General features: G+C 41.4%; 2 protein-coding genes across 2 annotated transcripts in view; one reads left to right on the top strand and one right to left on the bottom strand.

The window, feature by feature from the left end:
* The first annotated feature begins 463 nt into the window (after positions 1-463).
* On the top strand, positions 464-7,738 carry LOC113067388 (heat shock protein 75 kDa, mitochondrial-like). The gene is made up of 16 exons (XM_026239772.1): positions 464-540; positions 680-820; positions 2,204-2,275; positions 2,356-2,516; positions 3,062-3,171; positions 3,251-3,324; positions 3,405-3,560; positions 3,651-3,771; positions 3,850-3,919; positions 3,996-4,143; positions 4,225-4,410; positions 5,090-5,228; positions 5,420-5,505; positions 6,203-6,348; positions 7,025-7,097; positions 7,178-7,738. Exons 2-16 carry the CDS (start codon positions 740-742, stop codon positions 7,277-7,279), a joined length of 1,725 nt encoding a protein of 574 aa, XP_026095557.1. The 5' UTR covers positions 464-540; positions 680-739; the 3' UTR covers positions 7,280-7,738.
* A 2,118-nt stretch (positions 7,739-9,856) lies between these two features.
* The window catches only part of LOC113067596 (CREB-binding protein-like), a 30,757-nt gene continuing 22,110 nt past the window's right edge, over positions 9,857-18,503 (bottom strand). The window contains exons 17-28 of the mRNA XM_026239957.1: positions 17,709-17,822; positions 17,566-17,622; positions 17,386-17,463; positions 17,231-17,298; positions 17,000-17,150; positions 16,712-16,858; positions 16,506-16,619; positions 14,168-14,333; positions 13,881-14,048; positions 13,639-13,800; positions 13,246-13,527; positions 9,857-13,096 (exon numbers count right to left, since the gene is read on the bottom strand). Of these exons, the coding sequence (XP_026095742.1) occupies positions 10,835-13,096; positions 13,246-13,527; positions 13,639-13,800; positions 13,881-14,048; positions 14,168-14,333; positions 16,506-16,619; positions 16,712-16,858; positions 17,000-17,150; positions 17,231-17,298; positions 17,386-17,463; positions 17,566-17,622; positions 17,709-17,822 (3,769 nt within the window). The 3' untranslated portion in view covers positions 9,857-10,834. The remainder of the gene's footprint in view (positions 13,097-13,245; positions 13,528-13,638; positions 13,801-13,880; positions 14,049-14,167; positions 14,334-16,505; positions 16,620-16,711; positions 16,859-16,999; positions 17,151-17,230; positions 17,299-17,385; positions 17,464-17,565; positions 17,623-17,708; positions 17,823-18,503) is intronic.

The raw sequence follows: 18,503 nt of genomic DNA, 5'->3' as shown, positions 1-18,503 counted from the left end.
CAGTATCGAGACCTGTATGTGGTTAATAAACCTTCAGTGCTGTATAGTGGTTGATTCTGACTCTTTCTTCACTAGTTTGACACTAATGGCAGACAGCAGCCTCCTCCCAGCACATCTGTCCGGCTCTGGAGCTCCAGCTGTGCCTCTGGGTCAGTGTGGCTCACCGCAGGTACAGCACACAGCAGACCGAGAGCGCAGAAGGAGGAGACGCTCCACACCATCATCAGTGACACCGAGAACGTTCAAGGTACACCGTCGCTTGGGATCAGAGAGATTCAGTTCATTACTTTTTATATTTGATAAGAAATTAACGCTTCTATTCATCAACAATGCATTCTTATGATCCCAAACATTTGAATGGTAAAGATTCAGAGACTTAAGTTATAGTTCATTACTCTACACACCATAGCTTATGGAACTAAGAATGTTTAAACTCTTGTTTCTTTGTTGAAATAAGGGTCCTACTCCAAACACGAGTTTCAAGCAGAGACGAAGAAACTGCTGGATATTGTGGCCAGATCGCTGTATTCTGAGAAAGAGGTGAGAAATTAAACAAAAAGCAGATGCAATGTGGTCCTGTTTGATCAATTCACAGAAGAAATATCATAGAAATACATGACTCAGACTGTACCTTCCAGTAGACTCAGTGATTTTCTGACACACTCTTCTGCTGTGTTAGGTGTTCATCAGAGAGCTGATCTCAAATGGCAGTGATGCTCTGGAGAAACTGAGGCACAAGATGATCACAGGAGGAGGAGAAACATCCCCCATGGAGATCCACCTGCAGACAGACGCAGCCACGGGCACCTTCACCATCCAGGTACCTCCATCACCACACACACTCATGTATTACAATCAGATCAAACAGCTGTGAGTGAGGCTTTTTTTCAAGATGCATCATGTCCCATTACACATTACTTTATAGTCTTGAGACCAATTGCGTTCTGAGAAAAGAAGATATAGAACAGCTTTTCTATCTTTCTAGTTTGCAAAAATACCAAAGCTGTTCTCAATTTATGAATAAACACACACTTGACACTTGTTAGTCATGGACTTTTTAGTCACTTTTTAGTCAAAAATCAACCATCTACATATCTTTCTATTGCATGTTTTTTTCATCTTCTAACAACAAACAGTGTTTTGAACAATATGATCAGATCTAAATGTAGTGCTGGAATTGGTGCTTCATCTATTTTCATTTCTCTCTTTAATCATAGCGTAGCATTTAGTTCAGTTGTGCAGGGCCCTCATATCATGAGCTTACGGTCTTACTCATTAAAGGAGCTCAACCACTGCGACTTACACTATTGGCATTATATGTTTATATCTTTTTATAAAATATTATCAATTAAATGTAATATATTGTAATTTTACTACAAATATCATCGGAAATATGAATTTAACCTGTTAAATGTCACCCCGTCCCGTATACCGGACACCTACGTTGACTATACTATATTACAATCAAATTTAATCAAATCTTGACAAACTATATATCGTTGGAAAGGTCTAAGACTCCCAAATATATATTATACCAATATTTTTGTATTTAGATTAATTTATGACAAGAGTGTACCCTCAGAAATCTACATTACAAAAGGAGCTTTGACCTTTGTTTAAAAAAAGACTTCCTCGTTGCCTTTTTCTCGATCACATATTAGAAATCATCAGAAGTTATATATCACTTGAAAACATAAAATCTCAAAATTCATCATTTTAAAATCAGACATTGCATTACCATGTAAATGGTACATCAAAATCATGTTACAAAATGTTTTCAGTCATGAATTATAAAAAATTTAGGTTTGTATCATGCACAGTTAACAGGTTAAAGCACTATTTTTTTAATTTTTAACTTGCATTACAATACGTTTTAATACATTACGCACAATAAATAAAATGTATATGATAAATAATGTATTTAAATAACATTAAAAAGTTTATATTTATAATGTGTAATTTTTAATTAATTAGCCTGTAATATAAATTAATAACTGAAACATACATTTAAAGTACTAAATTGTGCATAGTTTATATTCATCTGAATTCAGCAGTATGTACTTAATAAAAAAGAAAGTAATTAAAAAATATCTAATATTTGCATATTTTAAACATTTTAATGTTAGTTTTCCACTGTAGTGACGGAGCACTTCAATCTCTGTGTAGAATGTCTTGATGAACATCTTTCTGCTGTGATGTGTAGGACACGGGTGTTGGGATGAACCGAGAGGAGCTGGTGGCTAATCTGGGCACCATCGCTCGATCTGGATCAAAGGTGAGCTCTTCACTGAACTCTTCCGTTCCTCATTCGGACAGTGCTTTTATTTCATGGTCCGGTTGTTCTTCCTCCATCAGGCGTTTCTGGACGCTCTTCAGAATCAAGCGGAGGCCAGCAGCTCCATCATCGGTCAGTTCGGCGTGGGCTTCTACTCCTCCTTCATGGTGGCTGATAAAGTGGACGTTTATTCTCAGTCAGCAGAACCAGGCGCTCCTGGATACAAGTGGTCCTCAGACGGGTGAGAGATGGATTTAAGAACCGTTTTTTTATTTATTTATTAGGGCTCCTTAATTATGCCAGAAGTCATAATGGTCAATATATCATAATCACGATTTTTTAAACATGATCAGGAGTGGGCAATATGACACAGTAACTAATACTAGGCTAACTAATGCAAGTAAAAAAGCCCTTTAACATTTATTGAAGAATTAAGAAATAACAAATAATAGGGCAAAAACTGCATAAAAAAACGACTGCATGTTACATCAGTAACAATAAATGATTTGACTGATCAAGACATTACATTTGGGGTGAAGTGCACTGCTTTAAAGAAAAACAATGGGTGGCTTTATGTCAATTATTGGGTTTTCTTGATCAATCATTGGAAGCCGAGTTTTAAATCAAGACTAAAATTACCATCAGCATTCAAATAAACTGGACATCTCAGCCAGCTTTTGCCATATTTGTCTTTAGGCATCGAACATTAAGACACAGCCAACATTTGGATGAAGTGAATCAGAGTTTTGTGATTTACTCACTGAGTTTTGTGTGTCTACTCTGCAGCTCTGGAGTGTTTGAGATCGCAGAAGCTTCAGGTGTGCGTCAGGGAACCAAGATCGTGCTTCACCTTAAAGACGACTGCAAAGAGTTTTCATCAGAAGACCGAGTCAAAGGTGTGCAGCGCTCCAAACCAGAAAAACACTGACATAAAACATGAGATGCTCTCTGACGTGACTCGGGTCTGTTTTTCAGAGGTCGTGACTAAGTACAGTAACTTTGTCAGTTTTCCCATCTTCCTGAACGGACGGCGGTTAAACACCCTGCAGGTAGAGTGTGTGAATGACCTTTGACCTCCACGTGGCTCTGAGGATCAGTCCTGAGCTGTTTTCTCTCTCTCTTTCTGAAGGCGCTGTGGATGATGGAGCCCAAAGACATCAGCGAGTGGCAGCACGAGGAGTTTTATCGCTATGTGGCTCAAGCTCATGATAAACCGCGCTACACACTGCACTACCGCGCAGACGCCCCGCTCAACATCCGCAGCATCTTCTACGTGCCAGAGATGGTGAGCGTCAGACGATGCATAGAGAAAAACAAATAATGAATGCATGCACAGCTGACAGCGTTATCGTTGTATGTAAATGTGTGTGAGCAGAAGCCCTCCATGTTCGACGTGAGTCGTGAGATGGGATCCAGTGTGGCTCTGTACAGCAGGAAGGTTCTGATCCAAACCAAAGCCACAGACATCCTGCCCAAGTGGCTGCGCTTCCTACGAGGTCAGATGAGCGTCCAGATGTTTGAGTGAAACCAGCTTTAAATGCACGATTAGATTAATGAACAACGGACATTTGCAGGTGTTGTGGACAGTGAAGATATTCCTCTGAACCTCAGCAGAGAGCTGCTACAGGAAAGTGCTCTGATCAGGTACAGACCAGCCTGAAATGAGACCTTGTTCCTTTTGTGTCGTGCAGATAAGAGAAAACAGACTCTTTTCTTTCAGGAAACTGCGGGATGTTTTACAGCAGCGGGTCATTCGGTTCCTGTTGGACCAGAGCAAGAAGGATCCGGAGAAATACGCTCGCTTCTTTGACGAATACGGGCTGTTTATGCGTGAGGGCATCGTCACCACAGCGGAGCAGAGCGTCAAGGTGCGAGAGGACTCTGTTTAGTCTTTTTAATCGCTTTGTTTCTCTCTGAGTGTGTTTAAACTGATGATTATGTCGTTGCAGGAGGACATCGCTAAGCTGCTGCGCTTCGAGTCGTCAGCGCTTCCTGCGGGACAGCAGACCAGCCTGATGGAGTACGCCTCTCGGATGAAGGCGGGAACCAGGAACATTTACTATCTGTGCGCACCGAATCGCCACCTGGCCGAGCACTCGCCGTACTTTGAGGCCATGAAGCAGAAAGATATGGAGGTGAGACTAGAGACAGGTCACACTCGAATCAACAAGTTGATCCAAAGGGTGTTACAGTGCACTGCAGATTTACTGCAAACAATTGATTAGTATGTATGTTCACTCCTGTTTTGAAAGCATAATTGTGCATTATTCACTGACAAGGCTGTCCATAGATCCTGAGATGAACACCAGGAGGCGCCAACGCTGCTGTTTATCTCAAAATGGCCAGAAATATTGGTCAGCAGCTGATGGGAGGATAAAGATGCACTGATTAGATCATATCATATCAATCATATCAAAGTTGTTTTCTCAAGGTTTCAAGAAAATAGATTCAAATGTGCATGTAAACAACTACATGCCATTTAATCATAAAATGTACATTTAATATAATATTTTTTAATAATATATGAATATGTATTGAATAAAAACAAAGACAGTCACTCTTCCTCCTAATATAACAGTAGATATTAAATTAATAGCATTGTTTAATTTTTTTTAACAAAATCTTTAAGCTTCAAAAGAATAAACTATATATTTTATTATATAATGAACTGTATTTATATTTCAGAATGCATCAAATAATACTAGTTCTGTATTTAACTGGTTAATCATTTACAGTTAAGCTCGGGGATTTCTTGAGGAAAGTCATTTTGATCGCAGCACAACAGCAGATGAAGATTTGTGTGTGTTTCTGCAGGTCTTGTTCTGCTTTGAGCAGTTCGATGAGCTCACGCTGCTTCACCTCCGAGAGTTCGACAGGAAGAAGCTCATCTCAGCCGAGACCGACATTGTTGTAGATCATTACAAAGAGGAGAAATTTGTAGACAGCAAACCAGGTAAGAGTCAATACCTTCACCATTTTCTGTCATTATCTGAGACGTGTCGACTAAAGAGTGATTCTGGAGCTCCTGAATTGATGAATTCATGTTCTTGATTCTTCACCTTCTTTTGTAAACAATGTTAATGTGAAATAAATGAAAGGCCAATTACCTGAAATCTCCTAAGATGCTGTGATTGTGTTGTGCAGCATCGGAGCGACTGACGGATGAGCAGACAGAGGATCTGATGGCCTGGATGAGGAACGCCCTCGGACAGAGAGTCACCACCATCAAGGTGATCACACACACGTGCAGAAACAAAATGACATTCTCGTTCATTGCTTCTACTCACTTAAAAAACTTCACTGATTGTGTAGCAAAGGTAACTTTTAGTAAACATCAGTCAAAAGGCAACTACATGCAACATTTGCATGTACATACTATTAAAATATGAAGTGTTTATTAATTAATTGCAGTATACATGTAAAATTACATACATCCAAAATGCAGTTTTGCATTAACTTTCATTTTAATATATATTTTTTTTTTTTTCAGTTGTATACTTTTAGTATTAGTGGTGTCTGATTTTTACCTCACAAATCCCTTTTTTCTTACATAAAATAATCCAAATTAATATTTAATGTCTATTTGTATCATTTATTAAATTAACATGCATTAATTTAATTTATAAACATTTTGAAATCATGCATTTCATTTGCATACAAATTAAAACAAATATACTTCTTTTTTTTATAAGTTTGTCATTTCTCTATAATAGGAATTTCATCTCTTATCACGATTTGATTTGTTTGGTAATCAGCCTTTGATCACTCTTTGTATTATGATGATGATCGACATGGTTTTAATTGTAAACACTGAACCATTTACATCGTTTTGCAAATTCAAACAGAGATTTTTACTCTCAGATGTGTAGAAACCTGAGAACAGTGTTTATCTTTATTATTATTATGAATTCACCAATGTTTCTGTAGGTGACGCCGCGTCTGGACACACACCCCGCTATGATCACGGTGCTGGAGATGGGTGCCGCGCGACACTTCCTGCGCACACAGCAGCTCGCCCGCAGCTCAGAGGAGAGAGCGCAGATCCTGCAGCCCACGCTGGAGATCAACGCTGGGTACGAGACGCTGAACACAAATCATCAATCGGACAGTTTGCATGAAGAAAAGAAAACAGTCCAGTGTCTCCAGAATAATGTCCTTACAGTGAGGAGATGCAGATGAACACAGTGTTCACAGAGTTTGTTTCTTCATCACAACAGATGTGGAGAAATGTAGCATTGCATCACTTGCTCACCAATGAATCCTCTGCAGTGAATGGGTGCCGTCAAAATGAGTCCAAACAGCTGATAAACACATCACAATAATCCACACCACTCTAGTCCATCAGTTAATGTCTTGGAGCAAAAAATTGCATGTTTGTAAAGAAACAAAGGCATATTGACTTAAAAACCATTGCTTTTGGCCAAAATGCACGTCCATAATCTTTAAAAACACTTCCTTCTGTGACTGTTTTCAATTTTAAACAGTGCTTGATCTGTGTATATTTCTCACCTGATGTCTTTCTTTGACTTTTATTATAATAATTTTTTTTACTGGATGTAAGGAAACATTGTATTGTATTTAAGCCAGTAACAGCCATTTGAAGTTAAAACATGAATTGTGGATTTGTTTCACAGAATGTTAATTGATGGACTGGGGTCATGTGGATTATTGTGATGTTTTGGACTAATCTAGAGTATATTTGCTGTGTAGAAAGGTTGTGGTTTGTGTGACATCAAGTGTTTTTTGCAGACATGATCTGATCAAGAAGCTTCACGCACTGAAGGACTCGAACCCTGAGCTGGCACAGCTTCTCCTGGAGCAGGTAAAGAAACCGTTTCCCCCGCTCTCTCATCTCAATACTGTTTCTAATTAAAAACTAAATGCCATTTTTTTACGTACCAGATTTACGACAATGCCATGATCACCGCTGGCCTGAACGAAGACCCCCGTCCGATGATCTCACGACTGAATCAGCTCCTCACTCAAGCTCTGGAGAAACACTGACACGGTTGCTGGAGTTCAGCCTGACGGACTTGTTTTGCCTTCATTAGAGCCATGCATCGATGCACAAAGGAGGCGTCCCGTGCAGAAGAGGTCATCATCGCATACTAAACACAAACAAACTTTGTTTATATGAAGACTTGAGAATCTTTGTGCAGGTGTGACATTGTCTGTTTGGTAGGAGTCATGTTTTAATAAGACGATTGTCACATTGGTCAAAACATTTCAGCAGTTTGTGTTTCAGAATTAACCTGAAAAGATGCGAGAGATATTGGCATAGTAAGAAGATGATTCCAGTGAAACGTGTTGAATATTGAGGTTTTGTACATTTTCGCTCTAAAATTATTCACTTTTCAGTCCACTGATTCTGTACGTTAACAGGTCTTCAATATATACATTGAAATTAGCATGTGGAAAATAGGAAATAAAACCAATATGAAGTCTCTCAAATGCTTTTCACCCATTTTAAATTGATTTCAATGACAAAACCTCTAATAAAACATTTCTATGTGTTAATGCTTTGATTTATTAAAAGGATAAAGCATGCATGACCGTTCTCAAAAATTCTACAATTTCATAAACCCAAAAGAAAATCCGTCCTGGCTGGATGTGATCATATCCAGATCATATCCAGCTCCTCGGAGTGAAATGTGAATCCAGTGCGCTCAGAAATGAAGTGCGCCACGCGCTCCGCTGCAGTTGCGTCACTCAGACAGCAGGAGGCGCAGTGACTGATGAGCGCGTGCTGTGATGGAGGTAAAACAGCCAGTTATTAGTCACGCATTTACAGTAGCACATCTTGTGGATTACATCTTACTGTTAAGAATACGAAAGCAAAAAAAAAAAAAAAACTCCTCAAATACTGTGCAGTTCGTGTTAACCGTACATTTTCAGGCAGTTTAGACAAAACTGATCAAATAACTCAAATAACATTTCTAATTTAAGACGTTTTATCATCATTGCCTTTCAATGTTTTTTATTTTATTTTATTTTTTTATGCTTGCGGTATGGCATGAATTTTGAAACGTGATATTCTAGGTAATCAATTTAATTTGAGCTCATAAATGATGGGATGACAAAAGAATAAACGAAATCAATAACTTTAGATTGAGCCAATTAGGATGTCAAAACTGGCCTGTTTTTTTTTTTTATTAACAAATTTTTGTACTAATAAAAAAGCTGTGTGCATGCAATAATTCAAAAGGCCATAGTCTAAAAAACAGCTACTGTGTGTCGTTCACACAGAACGTGTTCTTGCGTTTATAAACACACAGTAGCGATGATGAATGAAGAGTGCAGACACGTTTTTAACCCGTTTAGAAACGCTGTTTTAAAATGTGCTGTAACTGTGAGAGCATGCTCGTGTTTACGCAGAAAACAATGGAACGTTGCGCGATCGAACGCAGAACGCGTTCTGTGTGATGAATCTGAACATCTGTTAAACGTTTCCATCGTGGGTAGCATATCTCGCAGGACAACTCACTAAAATGATGAAAATATAGTGTGTAGGCACAGATTAAATCATTCAATTCATTAAACGCCAAAAGTGAACCGTTTCACCGTTTGTGTCGAGCCCTTTGTATCGTTCCGGAACACACACGAGAGCGAGGTCACGTACACACCGCAAACTTCCAGGAGAGGGACACATGCATTTAAATACGGCATTTACATCCACAAGAAATACAGGGGTCACTTTAAGATCATTAACGCAGCAATAGATGGAATGTTTGACTTCTCACAGCTGTTATCTACACAAGACTGAGCGTCTGATGATGGGGTTTGACCAAAACAACATCAGAAGCCCAGGTCCTGACATAAACATGCTTTCGAAAATCAGAACCTATAATTATGAGAACCGAATTCACAATTATAATACAAGTCGTCAAAATTGCACCACACCACCAATATTGGATGACTTTATATATATTAACTTCAGGCTACTTCAGTTTCTGGCAGTGTGCAGAAAAGTGACGGTCAGTGCATTTAACAAGCCACGTACACAATATATGGGTTTAAGGAAAAATGTAAATCGGATTAAGCCCTCAGCAGGAGCAACAACCATATTTCGTTTTTGAGCTGTTGTTGTTTGTGCTTGTTAGTCATCTCTTGCTCAGGATCGCTCATAGCGGGGTTTCTCTCTCCAGTGCGCGTGGAGCCTGCAATAGAGCACTTGCAGTTCCAATAATAAAAAAAAAATCTAGAAACATGCGTTTCAGTGTGTTCAGAAATGGTGAACTGCAGTGGCACCTTTCAGGCACCAGAAGGTGCAGTGAAGCCAGTGGTGAGCACACACTCCAATCTCATGCTGAAGATGGATAGTTGAACTTCTGTGGCACATTTGATAATAGCATTTCAAATGTAATGTTCTGGTACATTCAACTTCTCCATTAGATAAAGTGAATCCGAAAAGAAAAAGAAAGAAATCATACACTGCCCTTTCTAGATCAAAGAAAGAAAGAAAGAACTGTGAAATGATTTTAAGATTTATGTGGAAACAGTCAGGTGTTAGTTTAAAACCCATGCATATTAATTACCTCAAATCAGCATTGTGAAAACACGCAAACCAAGTCAGCACAATGGTCGTGTCTGTTGCACACAGTTTATTTAACAATATGGTATATAAGTACGAAACAAGTTCTTAACCAGTTTATACAGCGATCTCAATCTTTTTTTCCTTTTATTTACAGTATGTCATCAAGCTGCATGATTTACATTAAAGAATCGTTCACCTTCAATTCAAGTTTCATGAGGAGAAAAACATAAGAGGTTGACTGAAGAACTCTTTGAACAAATCAGCAGTCAGAAGAAGCTCCGGCCTCATACGCGAGGTGGAGGGGACATCATTGATGTTTCAGAGATCAAACGAGAAAAACAGGAACATCTTCCTACATCTTAAGAGACAACTACTGAATCCAGGCCAATAAATTAACGCATTTGGGCACCTTGAAAAATAAGAGCAACTTTCACAATTTGCTCGCGTGTTCGTGTGTGTGTGCAGTAGCCAAGCTCCTTTCTGTACAAATGAAAACAGGTCCTCTGTACAAACTCCACAGTTTGGAGAGAAAAAGGCGGTGCGTTCCTTTTCCAAACCTGGTAAACGTGAATACGTATCAGACAGGAATGAGGATTGCTCCTGATCCTAATTCCACACCGAGTATCTTACAGTCCCTAAACACGCACACACACTCGGCAAGAAAAAAAAAAAACGCATTTCAGTTTGCAAACATACAAAACGAAAGTCTTCAATAATAAAATCAAATATTTTGCCTTGAGATATTCCATTTAAAAAGTCCATAAGCTCAAAGTAACCCCCTCCCCGAAACAAAACAAAGAAAACAATTAAAAATGTAATTTGTAGACCTGGACTGCATTTCGGCCGGTCCAACAACCCTCCCAGAAAAATACCCTTTGTGATTCTGCTCTTTACACAGTAATTTCAATCCCTCTAACGGGGAAGAAAAAGCAGTCCATTGGTTGTGTAAACCTATTACAGTTTATTTTGTCTAATTTCCTGTGTAGGAAACACACCTCTGTCCTCAAAAAGAACGTCTCTTAATGCTACAATCCCTCGACAAACTTCTCTAACGTGTCTCCCGATGTGTCCCCAACCATACTCATGTCGTTGGGGTGCCCTCCACGGTTTGGCGTGTTCAGTTGCGGAAGCATTGCACTCTGTTCGGGTGTGCACAGGTGAGCCTGGTCCAAGTGGCCCGGCATGGGTCCTGCCAGGCTGGGGTGGGACACGCCGGAGTGCAGGGGCGAGGGCTGGGGCTGCATGCGCGGGGATGGGCTGGAATGTGGCGGCTGTTGGGACGGGGGGCGGGGCGATTGCACGGGTGCAGGTGACCTCACTTGGTTGCCCAGTGCATTGGCCATGGCCTGTCCGGGTAAGTGAGCTCCCTGCTGTTGTCCTGCAAGCATGTGCGGTTGGGGACTCATGGAAGCGGCCTGAGCCGGCGATCCCATTTGCTGCTTCAGCATCTGTTGCTGCTGCTGCTGTTGTTGTTGCTGCTGCTGCTGCTGCTGAAGCATGCGCTGTTGCAGCATGTTCTGCTGGGCATCCATGCTCATTCCAGGCTGGCCCATCTGACCCATGGGCGGCATCTGACCTATGGGCCCGGCGCCTCCCTGCATGGCCATCTGCTGCTGCATGCGGATTTGCGAGTAACTGGGCGCACCTTGAGGTTGCGGAAATCTCCCTTGTGCTGGAGGCATCACTCCCTGTTGTTGTTGCTGCTGCTGTTGCTGCATGCGCATTAGTTGCCTGCGGAACAGCTGCTGGTTTCCGTTGTGTGCAGCGTTCATCATTTGTCCCTGGGGTCCGAGGGCAGCCACGGCTTGGGTTGCAGCTGGCTGGGGCTGCTGCGGCGGCATGACGGCTCTCTGCACGGGGCCAGTTTGCATCGCAGCCATGTTCTGCATTCCCGGCTGACCTGCGAGCATGGCCTGCGGGTTCTGCTGCTGCGGTTGGCTGGCTTGGTACTTCGCTGTCCGCTGTTTGATAAACGCCGCCATGAGATGTGGGTTCGATTTGAGGATGTTGAGGACCTGCTGCTGCTGCTGAGGGGAACTTGGAGATTTTAATGTGCGCAGCAGGTCCTGCAGTGCTCCTGGAGCGATGCTGCTGGCCACCCCTCTTTGCATGCCTTGTTGTTGCGGGGCCTGTGGTTGTGGCTGCTGGGGAGGCATGACAGCCTGCATCTGCCGAGGCTGCTGCTGCTGCTGTTGCTGCTGCATCATGGCGCGCTGCATCATCTGCGCCTGTTGAGGTGTCTGTACTACCGGAGACTGCTGCGGGGCCATGGCCATTGGCTGCGGTGGCACTTGCTGTGGCAGAGGTGCCTGCGGATTCTGCATGGACCCTTGCATCCCAGCTGGCCACTGGCCAGGCTGCATGTTCTGAACCATCTGAGGGCCACGAGGGGCCATCATCTGCATGGGAGTCATCATGCGAGGCTGGTTCATCTGCATGCCATTCACACTCATCCTGTAGCCTTGCTGCTGCTGCTGTTGTTGTTGCTGCTGCTGCTGCTGCTGAGCTTTGGTCATCATCTCTATTTGTTTTGCAACCTTCAAAGCCTGCTGCTGCTGTGGAGAGGGCTGCGGCTGCTGTTGAGGCTGCATGGGCAGGGGAGACTGCTGCTGGGGCAGGGGAGAGGACTGTGGCCCTGACTTACCCTGCGACCCGGGCGTAGATGGTTGGTTGGGGAATGGTTGCGGCATTGCAGCCACATTCTGATGCGTCTGCTGGGGCTGGTTGGCTAATGCCTGCGAGGTCTGAGGCGTATTAGGCTGCTGCAGCTGCTGAGAGTTGGGCGTCCCCGGACCTCCTGAGGTAGTTGGGGAGGGCAGACTGGGCGGCATTCCTCTGCCCTGCATGAGTGCCATGCGCCGGTGCATCATCTGCGCCTGCTGCAGCCGCTGCTGAATCTGCTGTTGCCGCAGCTTGTGCTTGATATTGAGACAGAAGGGCACGGGACACTTGTTTTCCTGGCAGTGCTTGGCATGGTAGCAGCACAACGCAATGAGTTGCTTGCAAACGGGGCAGCCTCCGTTTGTCTTGCGCTTGCAGCCCTTGGTGTGTTGCACCACTCTCTTCATCTTCTGACAAGATGGCAGAGAGCAGTTGGCATTGCGGCACTGGCAGGCATGCACCAGTGACTGGATGCAGCGTTGGATGCTGAGGCGTCGACTCTCCTGTGGGCTCTTGTTGGCTTCACCGCCCTGGTTGTTGCTGTCGTCGTCCAGGCCCAAACCCCATTTCACCATTTGGTGCTCATGGCCCTTGGCGTTGTAGCAGTTAATGCATAGATCAAAGTCCTGAAAGAAATCAGAAGAATTTAGTTTTTTTTTGGATAATCATACCAATCACATCATATGTTAATTAACTGCTGCATATCTGGAGATTGGTGATGTATTTACAGGTGGAGACAGCTGTCAAGGAAGGTTTGCCCAAAGAGAAGACTGACCTCACAAACGGTGCAATGCCAGCGTGTCTCTACGTGGTGCTTGCATTCGTTGCAAGTGTACACAAATCTGTCTTGGCCCTGATTGTGTAGCTCCACCAGCATGCACATACTGCTCCATTTGCAGCGGCGTAGGGAACTGAACTCCCAGTGTTTGTCCCTGGCCAGTGTCAGGAAGGCATCGCGGCCATCCATCAGATCGCAGGTCAGCATCGGGTCCGGATCCATTATTGGAGGCAAGCTATTGATCAGTGGACCAGCATGCAGGTGGATCACGAAGAAGACCTGGAATTTAAGAAACGAGAGGGTTTCCGGTCAGCACTTGACACATTCAGTGCAAAACAAATGATATTCAAGTAAAAATAAATTTAAATAATTTAATGAGTCCAGTCCAACCTCTTTGTGCTTCTCCATTGTTGCATATAGCTTCTGGGACAGATCATTAGCTACATTCGGCATCCCAGGCTTCTTTTTGCTTGCGCGGCTCACACTGCTCTTATTTTTGTTGGTCTTTTTATTGTTCTTCTTTTTGGCATTCTTGCTGTCAGCTTGGGTTCCCTGTGGTAAAAGAAGACATTAATCAAATGGCTACAGACTACACTAAATACTCGTTCACACCATTTGGCTCTCTGACTGACCTCTGTTATCTCAGAGGAGGTTGTATTCTCCTCCTTCTTCCTCTCCTCCTCCTCTTGCTCCAGCTCCTTGATGCTTTCCTCCAAAACATTGGGCCAAAAATCACCCTCAAAATAGGGCAGCTCATAGGCACTTGTAAGGCGGTCCTCGGTGGCCTGCTTAAATATGTCCTGCACAACACAAGTGAGTCATTTTGTGAGTCATATGTGTGTCAGTGTGATGTTAACCTGTTGTGAATGAAAACTAACAGACCGCAAATTCCTTAAAAACAAATTCAGCATTGGCATACCTTGTAGTCATGGAGGATTCTTTCTGCAAAGGCTTTGTCCAGCATTTTGCGGTACCACTCCTGTAGTCTTTTAGGCTTGGGAATCTTCTGATCAGGAGGGTGACAGTGGAAGATGTAGTCATCACCTTTCTTAGGTGGGCAGGCCCAGATATGACCCGTCACATACCTGTAGGTGGGAAAAACCAAATCCATTAGTGCATAACCCTACCAACGCCATGGACTTTTTCACATTTCCAGGTTTCTCAGCAGCAGAAGTCATCATAGTTGGGTTAATTCAACAGATCTGAATGGGTGAGTACCACACTTATATATTTTTTGCATTCCCATTTGCTCAAATAGCAAAAGAAAAACTCCAGGATAGTGTTATCATGACTTTCAAAAAGAAAAGAAAAAAGGAAAGAGAAAAAAATCAGTTTTTCAAATATCAAATACTGATAATGACAGTTAAGGCAAGGCAAGTTTATTATATACGGTAGCACATTTTGTACACAATGGTAGTACTTTACATGAAAGTAAAATAATCATAAAAAATAATTATTTAAAACAAGGATTTTAAAAACTTTGAAGATTAAAAATTTATTTAAAATTAAAGACAGTTAAAAATAGAAAATGATTATACATACACTAAATACAGTGCAATCGGTTGGGACATCGCACAGTGCTCATTCAATAATATACAGATGAATTTAGAGTCTAGATTTGAATGTGACTAAGGTTTTAGCACATCTGATCTTCTCTGGAAGCTGGTTCCATCTGCGGGTGGCAAAATAAAGCGTTTTCTCCTTTTTTTGTGTGAACCTTTGGTAAAAGGTCCTAAATATCTGAGTGGTCTGTTTGGTTTATATTCAGTGAGCATATCTGCAATGTATTTAGGTCCTAGGCCATTGAATGATTTATAAATGAGTAAAAGTACTTTAAAATCAATCGGAAATGTAACTGGAAGCCAGTGTAAGGACCTGAGGACTGGTGTGATATGCTCAGATGTTCTGGATGAGCTGCAGCTGTCTAATGGTCTTTTTGGGAAGGCCAGTGAGAAGACCATTACAATAGTCCACCCTGCTGGGGATGAAGGCATGAACAAGTTTCTCCCAGTCTTGACTGGAAACAAAACATCTAATTCTTGCAATGTTTTTTAGATGATAGTATGCTGATTTAGTTACTGCTTTGACATGACTTCTGAAACTAAGGTTTGTCTCCAGAGTCACACCAAGAATCTTGCATTGATTTTTAGTTGTTTGACCCCTAGAGTCAAGGTATGCATTCACCTTGAACACTTCATCTTTGTTTCCAAATGCAATGACTTCAGTTTTTTCCTTATTTAACTGAAGAAAGTTCTGGCACATCCAACTATTAATTTCATCAATGCATTGGCAGAGGGAGTCAATGGGGCTGTAGTCATTTGGAGATAAGGCTAGGTAAATCTGGATATCATCACTATAGCTGTGATAGGCAATTTGGTTCTTTGTCATTATTTGACTTAGTGGAAGCATATACAGGCTAAACAAGAGCGGTGCAAGAATGCACATGTCATGCTCTCCTAGACTCACATAATAACATCTCCCTTCCAAGTATGACCTGAACCATTTGATTCCCATCCCAGAAAGCCTGACCCAGTTTTCCAGTCTCTCTAGAAGCATGCTATGATCGACAGTGTCAAATGCAGCACTGAGATTTAGTAGTACCGGCACTGATATTTTGCCAGAATCAAAATGCAAGTGAATATCATTTATTATCTTAATGAGTGCTGTTTCTGTGCTGTGATGGGGTCGGAAACCATATTGAAAATTGTCCAGGTATCCATTTGAGTTTAAGCATTTGTTCAGCTGATTAAAGACTACCTTTTCAATAATCTTGACTATAAAAGGAAGATTTGATTTTGGTCTATAGTTGCTCAATATGTTTAGAAGATAAAATGATGTTAAATTTACCGTCCCTTCCATAGACGCTGCATTATAAACACCTTTGCATTAGCGTTAACTAATTTTATGCAATTTGATGCAAAGGTGATATGATACAAAGTATGGTGTTATTAATGTACATACTTAATCAAAATATAAAAAACGTTTGATAAACTGATTTATGCTGCTGATGACCGTTAAACGTGTCATCACAGTCTTGTGAAAAGGGTCCATTAGATAAAAAAAGTAAGTGTTAACGGTGAAGTGAAAAATAATGATGTGCAAGCAAGTTTCCTAATTGTGTTTTTGGTTAGGAAAATAACTTCTGAATGGCTTATTTATAGTGGACTTGTCATTTTAAGCTGAGATTAGAGAAAGCAAGTGCTTTAAGACGAAAAACAATTACACACACTATATTTCAACTTCAAGGTGGTACTTACCCTAGTTTCTTAACATACTCCAAATAACCAATGAGGATTTCATGGTAAACTGCAGTTCTTAGCAATCGAGGCTTGAAGAAGTGAATACTGTCAAGATATGATATGTATACCCGTCTGGAAAGAGGAGTAAAATGACAATTGGTCAATAAAGCCTGTTCAAGATGCAATTTGTTACTTTTTTCCATTGATCAGCATTTGCATGGTACCTGGTGTTAGGAAAGGGACATTCAGATCCATATTCCTGGACGTGCATGCCGAAGAAACACACATCCACTCCATCAATCTCCTCAAATGCAAAAAGTGCTTTGGTTCTGTAGGGAAAGCTTTCTACCATCTCTCCTGAGTCAACAAACCTGCAAAGAAATGATGTGATGCAAAATCAGCTTGTACATGCCAGATTTTGTCAACATGAATTCAAAATTGAACCATTTTACTTCTAAATACATTTTTAAATGACTTCAATAGAATAATTCAATAATTCTCTGTGATGTTACCTAGATTTCATCCCAGGTTTGACCTCCACAGTCTTATCAGAGCTGGCGACCACCCGCACAAACACCTCTCCGGCCTCAGGGTGATTCTGCCTCTTCAAGTACTTGTTCACTCGGTCCTCGATGTACGAACCCAGTCTCGTGCACTGTAGCCCTGCTCAGAAAAACACAGAGGGTTACTTCACTCTGAAACAGACAGAGAGGCAAGCAAGAAGATGCTTTGAAAGCACTCACTTTTAGCAGAAAACTTGTTTTCCTTTCTTGTTTTCCCTGACTTCTTCAGGCAGTTGTCACAGATGAAACTGTAATAGGAAGGAGACACAAACAAAGCAGCTGTAGGATCATGTCATGCTAAACTCTTCAGGAGAACAGCGAGATAAAACACTTACCCTGATGGCCAAATGACGTCATAATGTAGTACACAGATTTGATGCATCTTCCGGCCACAGTCTTTACATTCAACAAAGCTGTTAGACAGAAAGTGTTGTTAAAAACTATTTTGATAAGAGTGGATATTTTGTCACACATATTCAAATAAATATTACAAGCATTAAAATGACTAAACTTACGGCTCAGGGTCCAACATGTCATTTTTCTTCTTCTCAAACTGCTCCTTTGATATCATACTGCAGAACACATACAAGATAAATTCTACTTCATACATGCACAACTCAGTTTTGAGTATAAACACTGTAATTTAACCAAGAAAAACCTCAAAGCCTTCTGAGCGGCAGAAGATACGTACGTCTGCGGCTGGGCCGGGTCATCTCCCAGGGTGACACTGTCGCCCTGAATCTCTTTGAAGCACTTCTCGCAGAAGTGATACCTGTCGGCAACAAGGCCATATTTGGGTGAACTGGAGCCAGCACACAAGAGCACAGGCAAACCGGCACACGGAGAGCAGCACAGCACAAGAGCGAAGAACGCAGGGTCGGACAGAGATTGACACACAGCAAACAGGCAACCCAGTTGTGTTCATCTATGGCCAGATTAAACCTTATTGTAGCCTATATATTATTATATAAAAAATTTTTTTTAATTAAACATACTTGTATTCAAAATTAAGTACAGTCCACTGCTACGCACGTGCTGCAATATTGATACTGTGAAACAGCTGTATCCAAGTATCGAACACAGCCCTAATAACTACAGGATGGTATGTCCTTTCATGCTCTAGAAAGTAACAACATGCCTTTTCTGATTTGATTTTAATAGCAAATTAAAGGCATAAAACAGAAATGAAGACAATGTGATGTAAGGATGTGAGATTGGAGTCAGCGGGGTTGGGGGTTAGTAAAATTACAATTTAAAATAAAAAGTGATTAAAAACAAATTTCAGGTCTGCAGGGCTACACAGTTCTGTAAAAACGGTTACTATATAACAATGACTATAATTTTTTTAATCATTATTATTATTATTATTATTATTAAATAAAAATATAAAATTGCTAAACAAGAACAAAATAAACAATACTATTGTGATATTTTACTGTTAAAATAAAATATT

The sequence above is a fragment of the Carassius auratus genome, linkage group LG28B, assembly GCF_003368295.1.
Source record: "Carassius auratus strain Wakin linkage group LG28B, ASM336829v1, whole genome shotgun sequence".
NCBI classification, from domain to species: domain Eukaryota; kingdom Metazoa; phylum Chordata; class Actinopteri; order Cypriniformes; family Cyprinidae; genus Carassius; species Carassius auratus.
Note: the sequence above shows the minus strand (reverse complement) of the source record. Positions and strands in the feature narration are given on the sequence as shown.

What these genes read in the sequence shown, in the direction of transcription:
- LOC113067388 (XM_026239772.1), top strand. Translation starts at nt 740, where the DNA reads ATGATCACAGGAGGAGGAGAAACATCCCCCATGGAGATCCACCTGCAG. An exon ending in CGGGCACCTTCACCATCCAG is followed by an intron (nt 821 to 2,203) that starts GTACCTCCATCA and finishes TGTGATGTGTAG; the next exon opens with GACACGGGTGTTGGGATGAA. An exon ending in TACAAGTGGTCCTCAGACGG is followed by an intron (nt 2,517 to 3,061) that starts GTGAGAGATGGA and finishes TCTACTCTGCAG; the next exon opens with CTCTGGAGTGTTTGAGATCG.